The 22593-nt window shown below is 44.0% G+C and overlaps 1 protein-coding gene across 1 annotated transcript in view; it reads right to left on the bottom strand.

The window, feature by feature from the left end:
- Nucleotides 1-22593, bottom strand: part of shank2b (SH3 and multiple ankyrin repeat domains 2b) — a 230239-nt gene that overhangs the window by 142569 nt on the left and 65077 nt on the right. The window contains exon 9 of the mRNA XM_085462321.1: nucleotides 19525-19591. Within this exon, the coding sequence (XP_085318447.1) occupies nucleotides 19525-19591 (67 nt within the window). The remainder of the gene's footprint in view (nucleotides 1-19524; nucleotides 19592-22593) is intronic.

Raw genomic sequence — 22593 nt, 5'->3', positions numbered from 1 at the left:
AGCAAGGAAATACAGGTGCAGCAGTAATCTCCTGAGAAATCTTCAGAGGCCCAGTGAGAAGCGCATAGCTGACAGGACCAGGCAGTGGTTGAGGTCAAAGATCAAGCTGATTGGGGCCCATCATGAAATCAGACCTTGGAGCCACAGCAAGGACCATGAAACTGCCTGCAAAATAGAGGAGAGGATCGTCCACAAGATGGGAGAGAGGCTTCAGGAGGATCAGAGATCATCTTCAGCACAGCAGACATCACACAGAGAGCTGTGCTACTAAGCTTCCAGGAAATCAAGAGGAGACTTCCCACAGCAAGATTTTAAATAAAATGAAAGATTCAATATTGACGCTGAGGAAGACGACTAAGGTGTACGACGTGCTCTGCCTTAAACCTTCAGCAGCGTTGGAACATGAAAACTCGTGGGATGAGGGGAGCGTGCCAAGCTCCATCGACAGCGCAGAAGGAGTTCGAGGATGACATCATGATTCTGTGAAAGCACAGGAACCAGAAGCTATGGTGGTGATGACAGCAGTTTCCTATGAACATCACCTAATGCTGTGCCACTATACTGTGCATACGATGACACTCTGAAGGCTGCTGGGATCATAACAGCAGTAAGATGATGGAACCCAGCACCCTTTCCACAGAGAGCTTTTTCTGCAGAGCGTGGACAATTAAGGAGTCATAAATATCCCCCTCACAAGACGAAGGTCTGAAGTCAGGTGATGGGGGCTGGTAAGAGGCCATAAAACTAGAGTGCTGAGAGGTCTGCAGCTTGGAAATAGCTGAGACCCATGTTGACGAACCACAAAACCAACTAGTATGTTTGAATGTCTATTCTACATACATTTGGACTCTGGTCCTATGGACAGTGATGGAAACAACTGGAAGAGACATTCATGACGCCCTGCAGAGCTTAAACCACTCTGCAGAAAGACATGTGATGTGCACACCCGGAGGAAGCACCACCAAGTTGAGATGTTTTTGAAAATGTTACTTTTTTAGTTTCACTATTAAATTAACAATTTCTTTGGTTGCTCGTAAGATGCAGTTTGCCATGAGATGAGCTCAATGAATGGGGTAACTGCTAATACATTTATTAAACTGTGTACCTTTCAGTAATTTAGGGTGATTTGACATATGCTGAGTATAAAAAGGTTTGCATTGAAACTGTCAGACATGACGTATTCATACCTGGGAACTTTTCAGGCATAAAGGTCAAAAAGGGGGGAAATGTTAGATTTGTATTGTTGATTGTCATTTATGCTTAGAAATATTTACTTATATATGCTTAGAGTTTTGTAATTAGTTGTAGATTGGTAGAGGTTTTGATCCTTGATAGTCTGCAAACTTTGTGTGTATTAGACAGCACTTTGGGAGCATGAGAGGTCATACCGTGTCTTATTATTTTATGGTAGGATTAACGTAGTTGCGTCTGTTCTAGTCTAAGTGCTCTTTGTTTAGATGAACTGCAGGACTTCCTCACCGTGTTATCTAGGATGAACCATCTAGGGTGAGGGGGAGGCTACCCTCTTCCTGACCAAGGATGTTTGACCCTTTGATCAGCAGTCCCCCCACACACACACACACACACACAGGCAAGGTACTCTTTGTTTGTATGTAGACGTCGTATGTTAATGAACCTATGCATATTCATGTAACCTCAATAAAAGGACAGTGTATGGGAGAACGGACGAGACCAACTGGAGTCAAGCGGTTGTCCGGTTCTCTCCCGTGCACGAGTAACATGAAGAAGTTTGCCTACTTGCGTCTTGCTTGCAGTGTAATTATATTGTCTTAACGTTCCAGCGAATAGGTTTATGCTACAAACCTATCAGGCATCTACCAAAAAATAAACAAAAATAAAAATCTCCACATAATTACAGTAGTACTGTAATAAATCACACTGATGAATAATGATAATGATAATAATACAATATCAATAAATAAATACAGCACTTTAAGTACGAAAAACATTTCAAAGTGTGAAATAGCTTAACATATAGCCATGATAAATGTATATACTGTCCACTAATGCTATACAAACACAATTTCCAATTCAGATTTTAAGAACTTTTTTAAAATTGAATTTGATCAGGAAAAGTACACAGGGGGTAAACACTGGTTAAAAGGAACTTTCTTTGGCTAATTGTTGCGTCTATAAACCACAGAAAAAAGTGCTAAACATCTATTGTTAGGGGTTCATTTATTTATTTAATCTGACTGTACGAATGTAAGAAAATCCAGCAGTAGTTTTATGCCGAGGGCTGAGTGCTTTTAACTCTTCCTAGAATTTGTTTAGCATGTTCGCTGCATAAATAAAGCTGTACTTTAAACTGGAGTACATTGGTTTAATATGTAAACCAGAAAATACATTTTTATCTGTCTGAAAACTAACATTTTTGCAAAAAAACATAAAAACTGCCTTGTTTCAGGAATCAGTCAGACGCCTTCAGTCTCGTCTTCATAACTAAAAAAAATTGTATTACTTACATTTTCTCTGTGATTATTTGTAAAATGACTGCGTCGTGGAAAATGACCAGGTTTCTTGTTCATTGTTAAAACTGAAAATCACATTGGAAAAAAATCTTAATTTCTTATGTGATTTCAAACAGTTTGGGCACCAATAAACTGACTTCACTGTGGGATCTTTGTGCACATAAAAATAAGCCCTGATGCATAAACATCAAGTCCCTTCTGCCCTGCATGACTTTTGCCAGCTGACAGTAGATGTCTGTTTTCCTGCAGCACAGACCCTGCTGTGTGTCAGCCAGCTCAGAGGTTTTTGGAAGGATTTCTAAAATTACTTTTTCAGGGCTTTGGCAAAAATTGACTTGTGTTCAGGTGCAGTTTAGGATGGAGCGTGGAAGCAAAAGGACAGCTAAACTAAAACCTGCAGCAAAAGCGAGAATAGATAAGCTTCAAGTGGTTGAGGTGTGCGTGTGGATGTTTGTGGATTTTTAAAAAAATGTTTTGTGTGTTTGCTCAATGTATGCACCCTGTGGGATTATCACACTGTGGCAGCGGATGGTCTAATATGCCCATCTGCCAATCATTCTTACATAAGCTTACTGCTGTATGGAGAGAGAAATCCACAGAGACCCTCACAATACTTTGTGTAGTTTTTGTCATTTTTAGAATCAGTTTGAAAGAGAACATAACCCGTGGTGAGAAACATTTTCCAGTATTAACACACTGTACTCATTTATTCTTGAGTAACTTGACTGTGTAGCTGAGACTGTTAAGTATTGTCTTTAATACCAGTAAAAATCGATTGTACTGTGCAAACGTCTTGTACTACACATCATTTCTTTCTATTCGGCTTCCAAGGAGCCAGACTTTCTTGTAATGTTTAAAGTGGACTTGAGCTCAGTTTTTCATTATATATCGTTGGATTTGTCTGCTTTTCAGTCTCATTTTCAGTCCAGTCCTTGTACCTGACCATTTTCAGTGGAATGCTTGAAAAGACTTATAACTTAAGACATGAACCACTGAAAATTTCAGGCGCAGATTTAGGCAATAGCAATGTATCTATACACACATAATTTGTCATGTTGTTTCTTTCTTTATTGATATGAAAAAATGACAAAGATTGCTCGAGTTTTACCGGCATAAAACAAGAACTGTAGTGATAGTCAGTGGAGCAGGTCTTATGAAGTGATGAATCAATATGAATAGACGAGAGAGGTACAGCAGAAAGTGTCTACAGCCATCTGAAAACATGGTGGAAACTCTTTCATGGTCTTTGAGCTGCATTTTAGCCAGTGGTGTTTGGGAAGTGCAGTCAGATTTCAATCTAACATGCAATACCATCTGAAAAGCATCTGATTGGTAACAGCTTGATTTTTCACTATGACAGTGATCCCAAACACAGTGCAGATGGAGTAAAAGCAGACCTGGACAGAAAAACACACAATTGCACACAGACTGCATCCCCCCAGAGCCTGGACCTTACAATTTTGAAGCAGTGTGGAATTACGATGACAGAAAGTGGAACAAAAGGCAGCAAACATCCAAAGAAGAGCTTTGAAATGTCCTTCAAGAAGCCTGGACAACTATCTGCAGACTGTTTAATGAAAGCTTGCTTAAAGAGAGTTCAGACTGTGCTAAAGAATAAAGGTGGGCAGATCAAATGCGGACTTTCAAGCTAGTATAAACTATATTTTTGCTCTATGTATAATTGCACATATTTCAACAAATTGCTCCTATTTGTCATTTTCTTAGAAGAAAGAAATGAGGAATTTTAGCACAATAGTGGCTTTTTACAGGCATAGGAAAGGTGATGCGATAGTGCAGCAGTGGACAAGTCGTGGTGGTCAGTTTCTCGAAGGAATTTAATGAAGTGACGACTGTTAAGTCCACTCTATTTGCTACATGATCAAGCTGCAATTTAGACTTTCAGAGGACTTCCTGGTGGATTATACAGTGCAGGAAAATTATATCCAACTTAGGGTTCTGCTTCCTTCCTGGTTTCTCTTTAGCAGTCTGACTTTTTTTCCTTTTTTGCAATCCAGGAGAAGTAACATTTGAAAGGTGACGTCACGTTAGCTTAATCCTCATAATGACACCAGAAAACCTGGTTTCCCCTTTAGGGCCGTAGCATTGTGACTAAACTAAACTAAACTAAACTAAACTAAAATAAAATAAAATAAAATAAAATAAAATAAAATTAAATTAAATTAAATTTGGGGCCAGGTTTTGTTTGTTTGGTTGGAGGAGGTGGTAAAAGTTGGGTGTAGGTTTAAATTGGGTTAAAACAATTTATTTGTGTTTGGGTCCCTCCCACTGTACTTTTGTTTTTTTTCTGTCTTTTGACAGGAGAGACTAGCTGAAGAGACAAAGACCAGGTTTAAATGATGTCAGTAGATCCAGAGCAACAATATCATGGACGGACTTCATTTTAATAATAAGCTGAAGAAAAACCTACAGGCTTTGAAAAACAGACATTTTTATTCTTGGTAAAATCTAAAGTATCTATGGAAACTGTAAAGATTGACCCGACACTCTGGTATGCTGTATGCTTGCGAGCTGTTTATTGAAGCGCCACACACATGTGGCTCTACGTTTCAGCACACACACTCTCCTCTGGTCTCCGCCTTCACTATATATAAAGGGAGAAACCTCCACCTCTCCCTCCAAGCCTCCTTGGCACCGCCCCCTCGAGCTCACCATCCCACTCCCCCCCTGCAGCTGAGCCAGGGACCACACCACCGCCACAGAAACTTAACTCTGTAAAAAAAATCTATAATAATTTGTTAACTATGATTTGGCAATTTGTTAATTTTGTCACGGCCAGGCGGATCAGCTGCACGCTGATCAGCACGCTCTATCTGTTTGTCTCTCTCTCCTCTTCTCTCTCGCCAGGGCGGAACTCACTGTGGGTTCACGCCCTTGGGTCTCATTAAGATGATCAGCATTTAAGCCAGGAGGTGACTGCTGTTCGTTGCTGGATCGTTGTCTACCACGCGTTAGTGAAGCCAAGCTACTGCAAGTCGAGTTAAGTGTGTTTCCTTTGTGCGTTGTATTTAACCCTGTCTCCCTGTCTACAGAGCTCCCTGGATTTTTCCCCCCATGTGATTCCCGAGTGGGAAGCGTTGGAGTGAGAGCCAGTGATCGTGTGTGTGGATGATATGAAGAACGCGTGCTTTTCCCTTGGACTTCCCTGGAGCCCCTTTTCCCTCACGCAGCGCTTGAGTCCTCCTCCAAACTGTAACAATAACGATCCAGCCATCATGGACTCAGTGGACTCAACCCCCACCCAGCAACCCGTCCTCACTCCGGAGGCAATTCTGGAACGCCACAAACACATGCTACAGCACATTAACCAACAGCTGGCTGCGCTCACCCAAGCCCTCGCTCAACGCATACCGTTGGTAAGCCCACCCTCACCACCTCCGTCTGTTTCTCCTCAGTTACCGGCTCCCGACCCTTCAGCGGCCGCTCCATCTGTTTCCTCCGCGCCGGCTCCCGCTGAGCCTCCGGAGCGATCGTTACCAGCGCCAGAGCCTTTCTCGGGTGAGTTCCATAAATGTGCTGGATTTTTGACCCAGATCACGTTACAATTCCGACAGTTACGAAGAACGTATGACACTGACGGGGCCAAAATTGCCTTTATTGTTCAACTGTTACATGGGCAGGCATTGAACTGGGCGCAAGCCGTTTTAAGAACAGCCCCTGAGATTTCTTATGAGGACTTCCTCACCAAGTTTAAAAGTGTTTTTGAAAGAGGCACCAGAGCAGAGGCGGCCGCCCACAGATTGTTGAATTTGAAGCAGGGAAGGCGGAGTATGGCGGAGTTTTCGGTCGAGTTCTGGACCTTGGCTGAAGAAACGGTCAAGTAAAGCAAGCAAGCAAACGGTCAATCAAGTATCGGGCAGCATGGAGGAGAGTTAACAGCCCATGCAACTGGGCCGCTCCAGACTGTCGCCCGAGGAGCGGCATCGTCGGTGGAGGGCCGGTGAGTGTTTTTATTGTGGCCACAAGGGCCATATTGCCACGGATTGCCCGTCGTGGCCAAAAGACAGCGCCCGCCAGTAGTGAGGAGTGTATGGGTGGGCGAGGTCTCCTGTTCTCAGTCTCCTCCTCGTCTGATGGTTGCAGTCACGTTAATGATTAGGCTCGAGACTCATTCTCTTGATTGGAGAAAAGAAAGTATTTTGGGGTGGGGGGAAGAATGTCACATGTCCTGTTTAAAAGCCGCCACCCCCGCCATGAACCCACCAACCAATTCAGCGATCTCCGAACCGCCAGATCTGTCCTCCGTGCCGTCTGTTTATCACGTCCTGCCACAGGTGTTTTGTAAGGATAAGGCACGCTCCCTTCCCCCTCACCAGCTGTACGACTGTGGGATTGACCTCCTCCCAGGCGCACCACTTCCGACCAGTAGGTTGTACAGCCTGTCCCAACCTGAGCGTGAGAGCATAGAGAGATACATCAATGAATCCCTTGCCGCGGGTCTCATTCGTCCCTCGTCCTCACCTGTTTCCGCCTGTTTCTTTTTTGTCACTAAGAAGGACAAGAGTTTATGGCCCTGTATCGACTATCGTGGCCTCAACGCCATCACAGTTAAAAACAAGTATCCCCTCCCTCTGCTGAGTTCCGCGTTCGAGCTTCTCCAGGGGGCCACTATCTTCTCAAAGCTGGACCTGCGCAACGCCTACCATCTGGTGAGAATAAGGGAGGGGGATGAGTGGAAAATGGCTTTCAATACTCACCTGGGCCATTTCGAATATCTTGTAATGCCTTTTGGTCTCAATAATGCACCAGCTGTGTTTCAGGCCCTCGTGAACGACGTTCTTCGGGATTTCATTGACCACTTCGTTTTCGTCTACTTGGATGACATCCTCATCTTCTCCTGCTCCGTCACTGACCACCAACGCCATGTCAGGCAAGTTTCAGCGTCTCCTTGAGAATCGTCTCTTTGTTAAAGGGGAGAAGTGTGAGTTTCATGTCTCAACTGTTTCCTTCCTGGGCCACATCATCGACCAAGGTAACCTCAAAACTGATCCCGCGAAGGTTCAAGCCGTTGTTGACTGGGCGACCCCCTCTAACCGTAAACAGCTTCAAAGCTTTCTGGGGTTTGCGAACTTCTATCGTCGCTTTATTCGCAACTACAGTAAACTTGCCCTGCCTCTGACCCGTCTCACTTCTCCCAAGGTTCCCTTCTGCTGGGATGAACCGGCCCAACAAGCATTCGTTCATCTAAAAGACCGCTTTGCCTCGGCGCCCATCCTCGTCCAACCTGACCTCAACCTGCAATTCGTTGTAGAGGTGGACGCCTTGGACGCTGGAGTGGGTGCGGTGCTTTCCCAGCAGCATGGTGGTAAGCTTCACCCCTGTGCCTACTTTTCACGCCTTCTCACCTCCGCAGAGAGCAACTATGATGTGGGACCTGCGCTCAAAACAAGAGCGTCCATCAACCACCCTCTGGCCTCCTCCAACCTCTGCCGACTCCGAGCCGCCCCTGGTCACACATTGCTATTGACTTCATCACTGGTCTGCTTGTCTCGTCAGGTAACTCTGTCATTCTCACCATTGTGGACCGTTTCTCCAAAGCTGCTCATTTTGTTGCCCTCTCTAAGCTTCCCACTGCTCTAGAGACCGCCCGGCTACTAACTAACCACGTTTTTCGCCTCCATGGAATCCTCTCGGACATTATGTCAGACAGAGGACTGCAGTTTACGTCACGTGTCTGGAAGGAGTTCTGCAGTGCCCTCGGAGCTCAGGTCAGTCTCTCCTCTGGTTTCCACCCACAGACCAATGGTCAAACGGAGCGTGCCAACCAGGAGCTCGAAGCAGCTCTCCGGTGCCTGGTGTCCACTAACCAGTCAACTTGGAGCGAGCAACTGTCATGGATTGAGTATGCTCATAACAGCCTTACCTCCTCTGCCACCGGTGTGTCCCCTTTTGAGGCGTCCCTGGGCTATCAACCGTCACTCTTCCCAGTTGTCGAGCACTTTGTTCCCTCTGTCCAACAGCATCTTCGGAGGTGTCGGCGCGCCTGGAGAGTGACTCGGGCTGCCCTTCTCCGCACAGTGGAACGCAACAAGCGCCTGGTGGATCGCCACCGGACCTGCTCCCACCTACCTACACACCTGGACAAAAGGTTTGGGTGTCTACCAGATTCATCCCACTCAGGTCTGAATCCAAGAAACTGTCTCCCACTTTCATCGGTCCCTTTGAAGTCGACTCTGTGATTAACCCTTTCTCTGTCCGTCTTAAACTGCCCCGGAATATGAAAATCCATAACACCTTTCACGTGTCGCAAGTGAAGCCTTGCCTCTCTAGTCCTCTGTGCCCTCCTTCCAGGCCCCCTCCACCCGCCCGGGTCATTGATGGCCACCCGGCTTTCACCATTTCGAGACTCATGGATGTCCGGCGCCGGGGGCGCAGCCTGCAGTGACTCATGGTTTGGGAGGGCTAGGGGATGGAGGAGCGTTCTTGGATCCCGCGGGCGGCCCTCCTGGATCGGAATATGGTGCGGGCGTTCTATGTGGCTCACCCTGACAAGCCTGGGGGTCGCCGGGAGGCTCCCGTCGGGGGAGGGGGGTACTGTCACGGCCAGGCGGATCAGCTGCACACTGATCAGCACGCTCTGTTTGTCTCTCTCTCCTCTTCTCTCTCGCCGGGGCGGAACTCACTGTGGGTTCACGCCCTCGGGAGATGAGACACCTGTGATTCCCGAGTGGGAAGTGTTGGAGTGAGAGCCAGTGATCGTGTGTGTGGATGATCTGAAGAACGCATGCTTTTCCCCTGGACTTCCCTGGAGCCCCTTTTCCCTCACGCAGCTGTACATAGCACTCCCCCCCCCCCCCCCCCCCCCTCACCTTCTTGTATATACACCTGGTGAATTGTAAATAAATCTCTCTTGTGTGCATCTGACCCCGGAGTCCTGCGCTCGAGTCCTCCTCCAAACAACAATTAACAAATGTGTAATTTGTTAATTGTTTATTTGAAAAGTTTCCTCCAGTATTTGGGATTTATCATAGTACAGAAACAGCACTAGTGAAGATTCAAAATTATGTTCTTATAGCCTCTCAACATTTTAGCACAAGTTTACTATGAGGTTCCACAGAGTTCTGTGGTCTACTCACATTACACATGCTTACCTTTGGCACTCTTATTAGAAAACATACAGTTTCATTGCTGTGCAGATGATACCCACCTTTATTGCTCAATGAAGTCAGACGACACACACCAACCAGTTAAACTTTAGGAATGTCTTAAAGACATGAATGCCTTCAATGCCCATATTAAACAAATAGGACTGGTTTCCTGCATTTCTGCATCTTTAAATCCTGTGTCAGAGTGATTCTGAAAAAGTTGTTCATGCATTTCTTGCTTTTAGGCTGGACAACTGTAATTCGTTTTTTACCATCACTTTATGGGCATTTATGCATTTACTGGATAGTTTAGCAGTGAAGATAAACTGGAAAGTGTGTAAAGAAACAGCAGCAGGCTGCAGGTTGGACTAGAACCTGTGCCGCTTTCGTGCTCAACCACTGAGCTAAACCAGCATCCTATTGTAACTCATTCAGGTCTGTCAGGTTTAAAAAGCTGCCTGTACAGCCTTCAGTTTATCCAAAATGCTGTGGCAAGAGACAGAGAGAGCCCATTTATCACATACTAGGCTTTCCTGTTAAATCCAGAATCCAATTTAAATTCCTTCTCCTCAAATCCAAGGTCTCGAATAATCATTAAAAGAAGTATGCTTTCAGGCCTCTCCTCTGCGCACCCGGCTTCCTGTTTGGATTTGGGAAACAAAAAAAACCCTTCTAATTTTAAGAATATGCTAAAAGCTTTTCTTTAAAAAAAAAAATCAAACTTATGGCTAGGGTTTGATCTGGTGACCCTGATCCCTCTCTTAGTTATGCTGCAACAGGGCCGGATGCTTTACACTCTTTCTCATCACTGTTTATACACCACTTTGCACTTCATCATCAAAAATTTAATCCATCACAGTACCTCAGACTAACCTGCACACAAACGCTTTGTGTGTTTGCTGATATTTGTTGAGCCGATATAAATGTTGCATTTGGAATGACCTGCCACTTAAAAAAACATTACCTCCCTGGTACTTGCTCCTCTTCTTTAGGATTAGCTAGATGCTGAATGGTAAATGGCCTGTATTTGTATAGCGCTTTACTAGTCCCTAAGGACCCCAAAGCACTTTACACATCCAGTCATCCACACACTGATGATGGCAGCTACATTGTAGCCACAGCCACCCTGGGGCGCACTGACAGAGGCGAGGCTGCTGGACACTGGCGCCACCGGGCCCTCTGACCACCACCAGTACGTGAAGTGTCTTGCCCAAGAACACAACGACCGAGACTGTCCAAGCCGGACTTTAACTTTAACTTTATGGAAGTAGGCACCAGCATATTTGATTCTCTTTTTAGATATTTTTATGCACAGCCCTTTGAATGTCAAGGTATACGTCAAACACACATTCATGCTTGTGAACCACATAAGGTATGCCAGGCCACATACAATATGTAAATAGCTGTCAGTGTCCCTGAGAAACCTCTTTCTTTCCAGCAATCACATCGTGCCCGTCTTTGTCTCTGCACAGGAGTCCATCGAAAAATTTGCTTCACGAGTAAGATCATTCATTGTGCCTGAGAACTTGAAGTTCGATTCTTCACCTCTCTTGATCAGAATAAAGCTCGAGCAAGCAGATTGGTTTACTGATGAACCTCTTATCTACCTTAAGATTATATTATGCAGCAATGGTGACCACTTATTGTCCCTATCATGCATTTAATCTGCGTTTATCAGACACTAACAGTCTTATTGTCATGGTCCTTGGGTTTAGTGATTCCTTTTGGTTTTAAGGGTCACTTGCATTTAAATTTGTCTCATTTGTAACATTAAGGTTGCAATTGTCCTTTATATCTTTTATTATATCCTCTGTTTGTTATGTAATGTTCTTTGATCTCTTTTCCCATCCATATCCCCGTGTTTGTCCTGTCTCTGTGGTTGTCGTGTTTCCACTTTGGCCATTCTATACCTTCTGTCTTGACTCTCTGTTTATCATCTGTCTCTGTTTGTATGTCTTGGTCTGTGTCTCAGTGGCTAATTCCTGCTTTATTGTGATAGCTTCCTGTGCTGTGTGTGTTGAGTTTAATTCCCCTTGTTCCTGCTGTGTTTTCCTCTGTTCTGTGCCTCCTCACCACAAGATAGTGTGTTTTCTTGCTTTGTGTTTCCTGTTTGCTCCCCTCTCACAAAGCTGTGAGAGGGGAGCAAAGTTGAGTTCAGGTCCTGTCTCTGCAGTCCTGCACTGCAGTCCAGATCCTTTCATGTTGCTGATCTGTGACACTTAGCATTCTTGCATGCGTTCTAGCAAATGTGGTATGCAGGGTAGCTTCAGCCACACAACTAATGCTGATCACAAACTGAATCTGAATGTATGGTATGAAAATGAAAATGAGAAAATTGATGATGATCAGATGTTGATTCACATCCAGTAACATTATTAAAAATGTCTCATGGCAACATCTTCATTAGTCAGTATGAAAGTGGTGCCAAATACCGTGCTGTAGGTGTGATTGCTGTCAACGTGAATTATAATCTAACCAAATCTTTGTTTATCCTTTGCCAGCAGTTTCAGGGTTCCTTCAATGCACTGCTACCCCTGGAAGATGATTAGCATGGTCGCTTCTGTGTCTAGCTTCATGTTTCTCAGAATAGAATCACCAATAACCAGTATAACCACTGATGACAGTGTTTGCCTTGGCAGGTGTGCCACAGAGTGGGGTATTCCAGGGTCTTCTGTTTAGAGCTACACTTTCTCGGTCACCCAGCCAGGCTGATTTCCCCAATCTGCTGGGGAACAGCTAATGGTGGCTATGCCCACACGACTACAGGGGTCTAGCTAACTAAAGGCTATTCCAGAGCTACGTTTTTTGTACAGGTATCAATATTACTAAAGCAGGTTAAGGAACATCTAGACATTTGACACATCTAACAGGTAAATATGGGAAGGGTGAATAAAGAACCCAAGCTAGTAGTGATTCATTTAACAATTAAGCTAATAGCTATGCCAAGCTAGTTGTTATGTACAGGTTTATAATTAAACAAGCCTCACAGATTAACCTGCAGAAAAACACTAAAAACACTAACGTGCAGTGATCCGTATGGGTGACTACGTCATTTTTTTTAAACGTCTTTTTATAAGATGGAAATGTGTCAGTTGTTTGAAATAATCACATTTTAAATGCTTTTGTCATTTAATGTCAGTTAATACTTTACCTTTGTGCTAAATATTTTAAAACACTGTGTCAGATAAACTATGTGACTTTGACCATTTCAGGGTCTTGGGCCTTTGTTTCTATTCACTTGCCCCAGTTGTTAGTCAAGCTTCAACAATGCAGCGAAGTATGGAGAAAAATGACGTAACACAGTGGTAGATTTGTGTAGCTGAACTGTTACATCATCTGCACCGAGTAAGCAAGAAAATCTGTAAAAGCCACAGGGCTGATTGTGAATCTAACACACACACACACACACACACACACACACACACACACACACACACACACACACACACACACACACACACACACACACACACACACAGTCTCTGTGATCAACATTAAAATGCACTAAATCTGCATATAGCCAGCAAGCGACTCAACATGATACAAGCTGTGCCAGACAAAAGAGGGAGAGCTGGGCTCTGAATGGGCTCCAAGTGTGTGTGTGTGTGTGTGTGTGTGTGTGTGTGTGTGTGTGTGTGTGTGTGTTTTAAGTCAAAGAACTTGGGATTAGAGGTTAAGGGAGTAAAACATGGGAATCAAGGATGTGAGTAAAGGATGGAAGCAAAAGATGGGAAGAGTGGGTGTGGCACCAACCTCTGCAGCAGGCTGAACCCATGGTATCCAATCCAGTTGTCCCATCCCAAAGTCCACAGCTCAAGTGTCCCCCAGGAGTTGAAAACAGATAAATACACACCCGAAATCTGAGGCTGACTGACTGGCCAATCCTAGCTACCACTCATAGATGTAGCTGAGCGCTTAAGGTTGAGTAAGAAATGGTGTGAATGAAGGGGAAGAGGGAGGGCGTGGTGGGGAGGTAGCAGATGTCAACAGTGCTGAGGTTCTTTGTTAGTAATCCTGCTTTGCTGCCGTGTTTCATTTAGACCTTCACCGGGTCGCTGCTGTGCTCAGGCTGCTCACTGATGGGTGGCATCCATGAGAAGAGGTCAACAATTGCAGGATTACATCTTTAGATTAGATTAGATTTCTCTCTCTCTCCATTCATCTGCCTCTCAACCTCATTTTCCCCTGTTCTCTGTTGTATTTTTATTTATTTATTTTTTGGTTTGTTTGTTCATCTTTTCTCATTTTCTCTAAGGCCCGTTAATCCCTGAGCTATCTGCGCTCTGCACAAACTACTCTAAAGACCAGAGTCACTATCCAAGTGATGCTTAGTGCTCATTTCAGTTGTTGATTTAACCTCATAGCATTCACCCCGTCACCACAACTGTACAGGGTTTGGGTTTTGCTTTAACCAGAGAAACAGTTTCAGAAACTAAAACAAGCTACATTTTTAAAAAAATTTCAGCTTGGGTGTTCCAAACAGGCAAAAACTCGATCAAAGAAGAGACATTGCAGATTAAGATACGATTAAATATATGTTGAAGCTGTAAATGATTTGTGGTTGTTTGCTTCACTTGAAAAGTGAAAATGTCACTTTATCAGGTGTTAAACTGAAGCAGAGTCTGTTGCTTTCACCAATCTGCCGCTCCAGCGTGGCAACTAAGCAACAAAGGTAATAAATAGATAGAGGATGGCAAGATGGAAAAAAAAAACATGGAATTTGTTCAAAAAATACTTCTTATCATGTTTGAATGTTCGTGAAAAATTGTTCTCATCTTTCTCACCTCCCTCACACGTGAACGCACACACACACACACACACACACACACACACACACACACACACACACACACACACACACACACACGCACGCACGCACGCACGCACACACACACACACACACACACACACACACACACACACACACACACACAGATGGAGAAATAATGCTATGCCTTTTACACTACATATCTCTATGAAGCCATTTTATGTAATTCCACCTTATCAAGCATTCCAGGCTAAGGATCGCTGCTATATTTGGGTTTGCACAAAGTGAAGGCTCACTCAGCTTTAATATTTTATGTGTGAAAGCACATCGACATTCACTTATGTTGGAATAAATCATTTCCAAAATCAATGTGACAGCAGCGGCTTATTGTGCTGTGACAGTGCATGTAAATATGAACAATACATTGTTTTCTGTTATAGTAAACTATTTGTACATGTCAGATCATGCTGGGGTCATCACTGGTCCAGCTTTTGAGTTTGTTATAGACTTTTGGTTTGAGTTAACTTATGTTCTGCTGCTGTTTCGGTTAATCTTGAGGTCCTTTTTTCCTTTGCCTCTCAGTTTTCATTATTTATTTTCGTACTTTTTGATTTCTTGTTTTATTATGTGAGTGCCCCTCTTGTGTCCTGTCTGTCCCAGTCTTGTCTCTGTGTTGTCCTTTGTCTCTCTGGTCATGCTCCCGTGTCTGTCTGGTCTCTCTGTGTCCTGTTTTGGTGGCTCTCTACGTTCCCTGTCTTGTCTAGTTAATATGTTTGTAGTCCTGTCCCTGTGCTTATCTCTCTGTGTTGTGTCCCTTTGTCTCCCAGTCTGTCCAGTCTCCATGTTTGTTTATCCCAGTTCCAGTCTGTAAAACGCGTGTTAGTCTGAGAGCTCTGGTTCTTCTTCCCAGTGGTGTGGTTAATTTGTGTTAGTGATGTCAACACAGTAACACACACTCCAGAGCAGTTCGTTTATGGTGTGAATCCGACCTCAACCCTAACCAATTATAGAGCTGCTTTTCTTCTAAATGTGGCGAGGTACTCTAGATGTGCAAAGGTCTGCACGAGCTAGCAGCTAGCCATGAAAACAACGTAATTTCTCGGTGCTCTCCAAAAGTCCAGGATACACCACCTGTGTTTACTTTTGTTGCTGTCAACCGAGACACATCTGGTCAGTGAGCGGGCTGAACATTCTCACATGGTTTGTAGTGACACATTGTGTCTCTGCTTCCCTTAGTCGCCCTCCTGCGTCTCCCTCTGTTCTTTGTTGTGTTGTCCCTCATGGTGTGTGTAGTCTCTGTCTGGTTGACCCTGCCCGGCTTTACCTGTTGTGTTTTGCTGCCTTTTTACCAGCAATAAAGCAGTGGTCTTTGGTTTTATAGTCTTTCTGCTGAGTCCTGCATTCCCGGTCCACTCCCTGCCTGTCACTGTCATGTCTTGGACTCTTGCCTCAAAAGGCGTTCAGTGTGAGGATTTTATCCAATACTAATGACTTAATATGCTCACTCCAGTAAATCATGAAATTTCCCCTTTTAAACTCCTGCAAACAAGCAGAGGCTGGTTACAGTCTTTTGTATCTTTTCAGATGTTTAAAGGGAAGCAGTTTTTCCTCTAAACCTCTTAGGCGGCTGGTGGGCCTTTGGAAGTCTTGTGACTCTAGACTGGCAAACTAAGACTACAGTTCTCAAGCTGCATGCACACTGGAACAGATTTTCTTGTCACACATTGCTTGAAAACTGACGGCTGGACATTTGAGGCTCTATTTGTCTACGTAACATTCTAATGTATTCACTACAAGATTATATGTCAAACGGCAATATTCTTCCCTCTCATTAGTAGTCGCTTGTCTCAAGTTGAGAAAAGTTTATAGAATAGAATAGAATAGAGTAGAATACGCCTTTATTGTCATTGTACGTGTATAACGAAACTGTGGGTGCTCCACACCAACTGTGCTGGAATAAAATATAAATAGTAGACAGCAGGAATAAATAGCAAACATGAGAAATACAGTACTTTATATACAAAAATAAGAGAAAGTCACACATTAGAGTACAAAATAGTTGCAAAGTGACTGGAAGTAGTGCAAAGAAAAGACTTGGTCTGCATAGAGTCTGTGTGAGTGGAGTTACTCAGACCATGGCTCAGAGGTCAGAGGTGAGTGGGCAGGGGTGGGGCGTGGGGGGATAGTGTATGTTAACAGTTCTAATGGCCCAGGGGAAGAAGCTGTCTGTGAGTCTGGAGGTGTGGGGTCTGATTAACCTGAGGTTCTGAGCAGAGGGCAGCGGGTCAAACAGGTGGTGAGCGGGGTGCAAGTGGTCACGTATGAACGTCCTGGTTCTCCTGTGACACAAGGATTGGCCTCCAGGGGTGGCAGAGGGCAGCCAATGTGTTAAGTACCTTCTGTGTAGCCTTCCGGTTCTCAGTAGTGCCCCCTGCGTACCAAACACCCAGTCAGCAGGAGAGCACGCTCTCCACTGAGGAGCGGTAGAAGGCCAGCAGCAGCTTCCGGTCCAGGTTTTTCTACCTCAGGATACGGAGGAAGTGCCAATGCTGGGCCTTCTTTACCAGGGCGATGGTGTTGTGTGTCAAGGTGAAATCAATGGAGATGTGGGTGTCCAGAAACCTGAGGGTGGAGACAGATTCCACCCATTCTCCATTTATAATGAGAGGGGAGTGGACCTGTCTGTGTCTCCTGAAGTCCACAACGAGTTGTTTTGTTTTACGGACGTTCAGCGTCAGGTTATTTTCTGAGCACCAGCAGGACAAGTTCTCTACTATGCTGTCTCATCTCCATCAGAGATGAGCCCAACCACAGTGATGTCATCGACATACTTGATGATGACGTTAGTTGGGTGGGTTGGTGTACAGTCGTAGATGTACAGGGCATACAGAACAAGGGGCAGGCGGCAGGGGGGATGTTAAGGTGGTCCAGTTTGGTTGTGAAAAGTCTGGGATTCTGGTGCTGATTGCTGAGCTGTAGTCCATGAAGAACCTCCTCACGCAGCTCTTCCTGTTCTCCAGGTGGTTAAGCGCTCTTACTATCCGCTCTTAGCACTTAATGACTACAGACACGAGGGTTATAGATTAATAGTCATTGACGCTGCCTATACCAGTCTTTTTGGGTATGGGAATGATGACAGAGGCTTTCAGACAGGTGAGAGCGGTGGCATGAGTCAGGGAGAGGTTGAACAGCCTGGTGAGGATCCCTGCCAGCTGTTCAAAGCAGGCTTTAACCACAGCTCCTGGGAGGCCGTCAGGGCCAGCAGCGCTCCTAGGGTTCACCGCTCTCATTGTTTTCACCAACTTCCCATCTCCAGCAGTTATTTAACATGTCGATGAGTGTGATTCATTTTCTGCGGTTTCTGGTCACCTCATTGCTACAAATCCTCTCCAGCGTGAACACAGCTTCAGGCTGTTACTCCCAGTGTTTTGTAGTAGGTTTGGTGAAGTCTACGTTTTACTGTGGCTATAATTTACCTATTTCTGCTTCTTTTGCAAAGGTTTATTTAAATATTTAACACAAACTCTACGTTTATGTTTGAGTTATTTTGAGTTATTAGTCTTTTGATTATTTACTTGTTTAGTTTTTTTTTGCATGATTTTTCATTTCACTATAATAAACTGTGATAGTACCGTATTTGCTAATAAAATAAACTGGACACATCATCTTGACTTTGAATGTAAAGCTTATAATATTTGGATTAATATTAGCAATTTAAATCTGATACAGAAATGATGTCGTCTTTGTTTCTATAAAATTAAAAAAGCATGTTTGTTTGCATTCAGAGACAGCATGTGCTGTAGCGGATGGTTTATTACGAGGATGCTTTTAGTGGGATTTTCACTCACTCTTTGTGGGAGAAAACTGTAGGCATAGCATTTGGGTTTTAGATGTTGCTATTAACCAGCAGCTCTTTTGAGCTCCATTAGTGGTCTAAATGCATCAGTTAGCTGAAGTACCGTACAAAGACAGCAAATCTGTAGCAATTACACCGCTATAGACACAGAGTAATGCCAGCAATGGAATTGATTTCAAAATCCTGCTCCTCACATACAAGGTCTTAAATAATCAGGCCCCATCTTATCTTAATGACCTTGTAGTACCATATCACCCTATTAGAGCACTTGGCTCTCGCTCTGCAGGCCTACTTGTTGTTCCTAGAGTATTTAAAAGTAGAATGGGAGGCAGAGCCTTCAGTTTTCAGGCCCCTCTTCTGTGGAACCAGCTTCCAGTTTGGATTCAGGAGACAGACACTATCTCTACTTTCAAGATTAGGCTTCAAACTTTGCTTTTTGCTAAAGCATATAGTTAGGGCTGGACCAGGTGACCCTGAATCCTCCCTTAGTTATGCTGCAATAGACGTAGGCTGCCGGGGGATTCCCATGATGCATTTAGTTTTTCTTTCCAGTCACCTTTCTCACTTACTATGTATTAATAGACCTCTCTGCATCGAATCATATCTGTTATTAACCTCTGTCTCTCTTCCACAGCATGTCTTTATCCTGTCTTCCTTCTCTCACCCCAACCAATCACAGCAGATGGCCCCGCCCCTCCCTTAGCCTGGTTCTGCCGGAGGTTTCTTCCTGTTAAAAGGGAGTTTTTCCTTCCCACTGTTGCCAAACTGCTTGCTCATAGGGGGTCATATGATTGTTGGGTTTTTTGCTGTATGTATTATTGTAGTGTCTACCTTACAACCTTATGTTGTGATTTGGCGCTGTATAAATAATATTGAATTGAATCTTAGAATAGTAAATATATATAAAATAAAGAAATCTTACAAGCTAAAATAATCACAATCAGAGTAAAATAAAAGTTAAACCCATATACCGGGTTTATCAAATGCTAGCACACAGATTATTTAACACCTCTAAACTGACCAGATTTGATCCAGGAAAAGCTTCCCTGGACCAAAGTATTGATCCTTTGTGTTGGCTCAAACAGCCCTGGATTGTCCTGACATAAACGTACACTTTCATCCCTTTGGCAGTCATCTTGTAATCCAGTGGAAGGGATTATTGCAATAAGTCATTTAGGAGGATCTAACCAAATGTGAGGATTTGAAATGTATCCCAAGAGAGATTCGGGAATATGCACTTGGTGACTGAAGAAAAATAGATGCGGTTGGACTGAGGAGAAGAAAATATGCTTCTTTGTTACTCACCTATATCAGACTCTTTGTGGTTCTTGATGAGCTCAGCAAGCTCAAAGTTTCCAGCAATAATGGCAACCTGGTGAGAGAAACAGCCAAGCACAGACACGACAGAGAGTGAGTGTGAGACGGAGAAAAAGAAACACAAGAATTTACACGTGGATTTTTTTAAAACAAAAGTAGCCTTTTGTGAACTGCTCTGAGAAACAAATCGTGAAAATGAAGCAACTACATGACGATAAACTAACTGACATTTTGGTCCTTTGTGAAAAAAAGCAATGCAAATTAGCCATATGGTGTGATCTTAGGAGCTTTCTGATTGGTTAATGTTTTCTTTCCTTTCTTTTCCATTTGAAAGACAGATAAATAGTTCATTTATAAATATATATTCATTATCCTTCTTTTTACTCTCCAATAAATTATCAAGTAATAAATTACTTTATTAATGACTAAACATAAGAATGCTTTCTTTCACTCCTGGCCTTCCATGCAACATGAGGCTCTTACAGAATAATTCACAAGGGAACCACAAATGATTGTCTCTAAAAGCAAGAACACATAACAGAAGAAAATTACAAAAGTGCAAGCAGGAAAAAGCGTTAATCACAATAATGAGAGTCTTTTTTTCCCTTCAAATTGGTAAGATCAAGCTGGAGAAGCCTGGAATCTACTTACCTATTACACACATACACTGATCAGACATAACATTGTGTCCATTGAAAGGAAATAACACCGATTACCTGTTTATTATGTCACCTGTAAGTAGTTAGGGTACACACGGAGCAAGTGAAGAGCTGTTCCCAAAGTTGATGTGTTAGAAGGAGGAAAACTGGGCAAGTTTGAGTTTGAGATGGCTAGACGACTAGATCAGAAAAGTGCAGATCTGTGGAGTGGTCCCAGTCTGCAGTGGATAGCATCTATAAAAAGTGGTCCAAGGAAGGAACAATGGTGAACCAGTGGCAGGGTCAAGGCTTGCTGATGCATGTGGTGAGCAAAGGCTTCCTGTGTGGTCGGATAAAACAGATGAGCAACTGTGGCTCAAACTGCCTCAAAGTTAAAGCTCGTTCTGATAGAAAGGTATGAGAAATCACGGTGGATTGGGGCTGCATAGCCGCAGCGCGGTCGGGGTGCCCATGCGACCGCACTCCATTGCTGAAAGCACCAACAATGGGAGCATCACATGTGAGCATCAGGACTGGACCATGGGGCAATGGAAGAAGGTGGCCTACTCTGATGAACCACGTTTTCTTTTACATTTTTTGGCTGGCCAGATGCATGTGCGTCACTTACCTTGGGAACACCTGGCACCAGGATGCTCTGTTGGGAAATCTTGGGTCCTGCCATCTATGTGGACGTTACTTTGACACATAACATCTGCGTAAGCATTGTTGAAGACCATGTTGATCCTTTCACTGGAAAGGTATTCCCTGATGGCAGGATAATGTATCCTGCCACAAAGCAAAAATACTTTGGCGATGGTTTGAAGAGTACAGGGTGGGCCATTTATATGGATACACCGTAATAACATGGGAATGGTTGGTGATATTAAAGTCCTGTTTGTGGCACATTAGTATATGTGAGGGGGCAAACTCCTCAAGATGGGTGGTGACCACGGTGGCCATTTAGAAGTCGGCCATCTTGGATCCAACTTTTGTTTTTTCAATAGGAAGAGGGCCATGTGACACATCAAACTTATTGGTAATGTCACAAGAAAAACAATGGTGTGCTTGGTTTCAACGTAACTTTATTCTTTCATGAGTTATTTACAAGTTTCTCTTTGTTCACAGCCACTGACATGTCGAAGAGGTTAACACGTGAGGAGCGGATGGAAATTGTGTTGATATCTGGTGAACGCAGTAACCGGGTCATTGCAGCAGATTTCAATGCAAGACACCCAACGAGACCACCCATCTCCCATGCTACAGTCAGCAAACTGCTTGCTAAGTTTCGTGAAACTGGTTCAGTGTTGGATTTGCCAAAATGTGGACGCAAGAAAACTGTCACTAATGAAGAAACATCAGTGGCTGTCCTAGCTTCATTCGGCAAGAGCCCACAGCGTAGCACTCGCCGCATGTCACTGGAGAGTGGCATTAGTCGAACATCCCTTCAGCGGATATTAGCTACTCACAAATGGCACCCTTACAAACTCCAGCTACTGCAGCATCTCAACGAGGATGACCCAGATCGGCGCACAGAATTTGCAGAATGGGCAGAACACTTTTATGTGAATGGTGACGTTAACAAACAAAACCACCGCTATTGGTCTGACACTAACCCACATTGGATGGATCCCTCCAAGACTGTTGGAACAACAAAAGTGATGGTTTGGTGTGGTATATGGGGTACAACGATAGTGGGTCCATTCTTCATCAATGGAAACCTTAAGGCCACTGGATATTTGAAATTGCTACATGATGATGTGTTTCCCTCTTTATGCACTGAAGCTGGCACGTTCCCTGAGTTTTTCCAGCAAGATGGTGCACCACCACATTATGGGTGCAGGTCCGAGCATTCCTAGATGAACAGTTTCCTGGAAAGTGGATTGGTCGTCGTGGGCCAGTTAAATGGCCCCCAAAGTCTCCCGATCTGACCCCCTTAGACTTTTGTCTTTGGGGTCATCTGAAGGCAATTGTCTATGGTGTGAAGATACGAGATGTGCAGCACCTGAAACTACGGATACTGGATGCCTGTGCTGGCATTTCTCCTGCGGTGTTGCTATCAGTGTGTGAAGAGTGGGAGAAGAGGGTTGCATTGACAATCCAACACAATGGGCAGCACTTTGAACACATTTTATAAGTGGTCAGAAACTTGTACCAAGCACACCATTGTTTTTCTTGTGACATTACCAATAACTTGTGTCACATGGCCCTCTGCCTATTGAAAAAACAAAAGTTGTATCCAAGATGGCCGACTTCTAAATGGCCACCATGGTCACCACCCATCTTGAGGAGTTTGCCCCCTCACATATACTAATGTGCCACAAACAGGACTTTAATATCACCAACCATTCCCATGTTATTACGGTGTATCCATATAAATGGCCCACCCTGTACAACAATGAGTTTGAGATGTTGACTTGAC

The sequence above is a fragment of the Copadichromis virginalis genome, linkage group LG1 (genome assembly GCF_057382275.1).
Source record: "Copadichromis virginalis isolate Kocher_CV1m ecotype Utaka linkage group LG1, C_Virginalis_male_GT1.1, whole genome shotgun sequence".
Classification (NCBI taxonomy): domain Eukaryota; kingdom Metazoa; phylum Chordata; class Actinopteri; order Cichliformes; family Cichlidae; genus Copadichromis; species Copadichromis virginalis.
The sequence above is the reverse complement of the archived record's forward strand: the minus strand, read 5'-3'. Positions and strand labels throughout refer to the sequence as shown.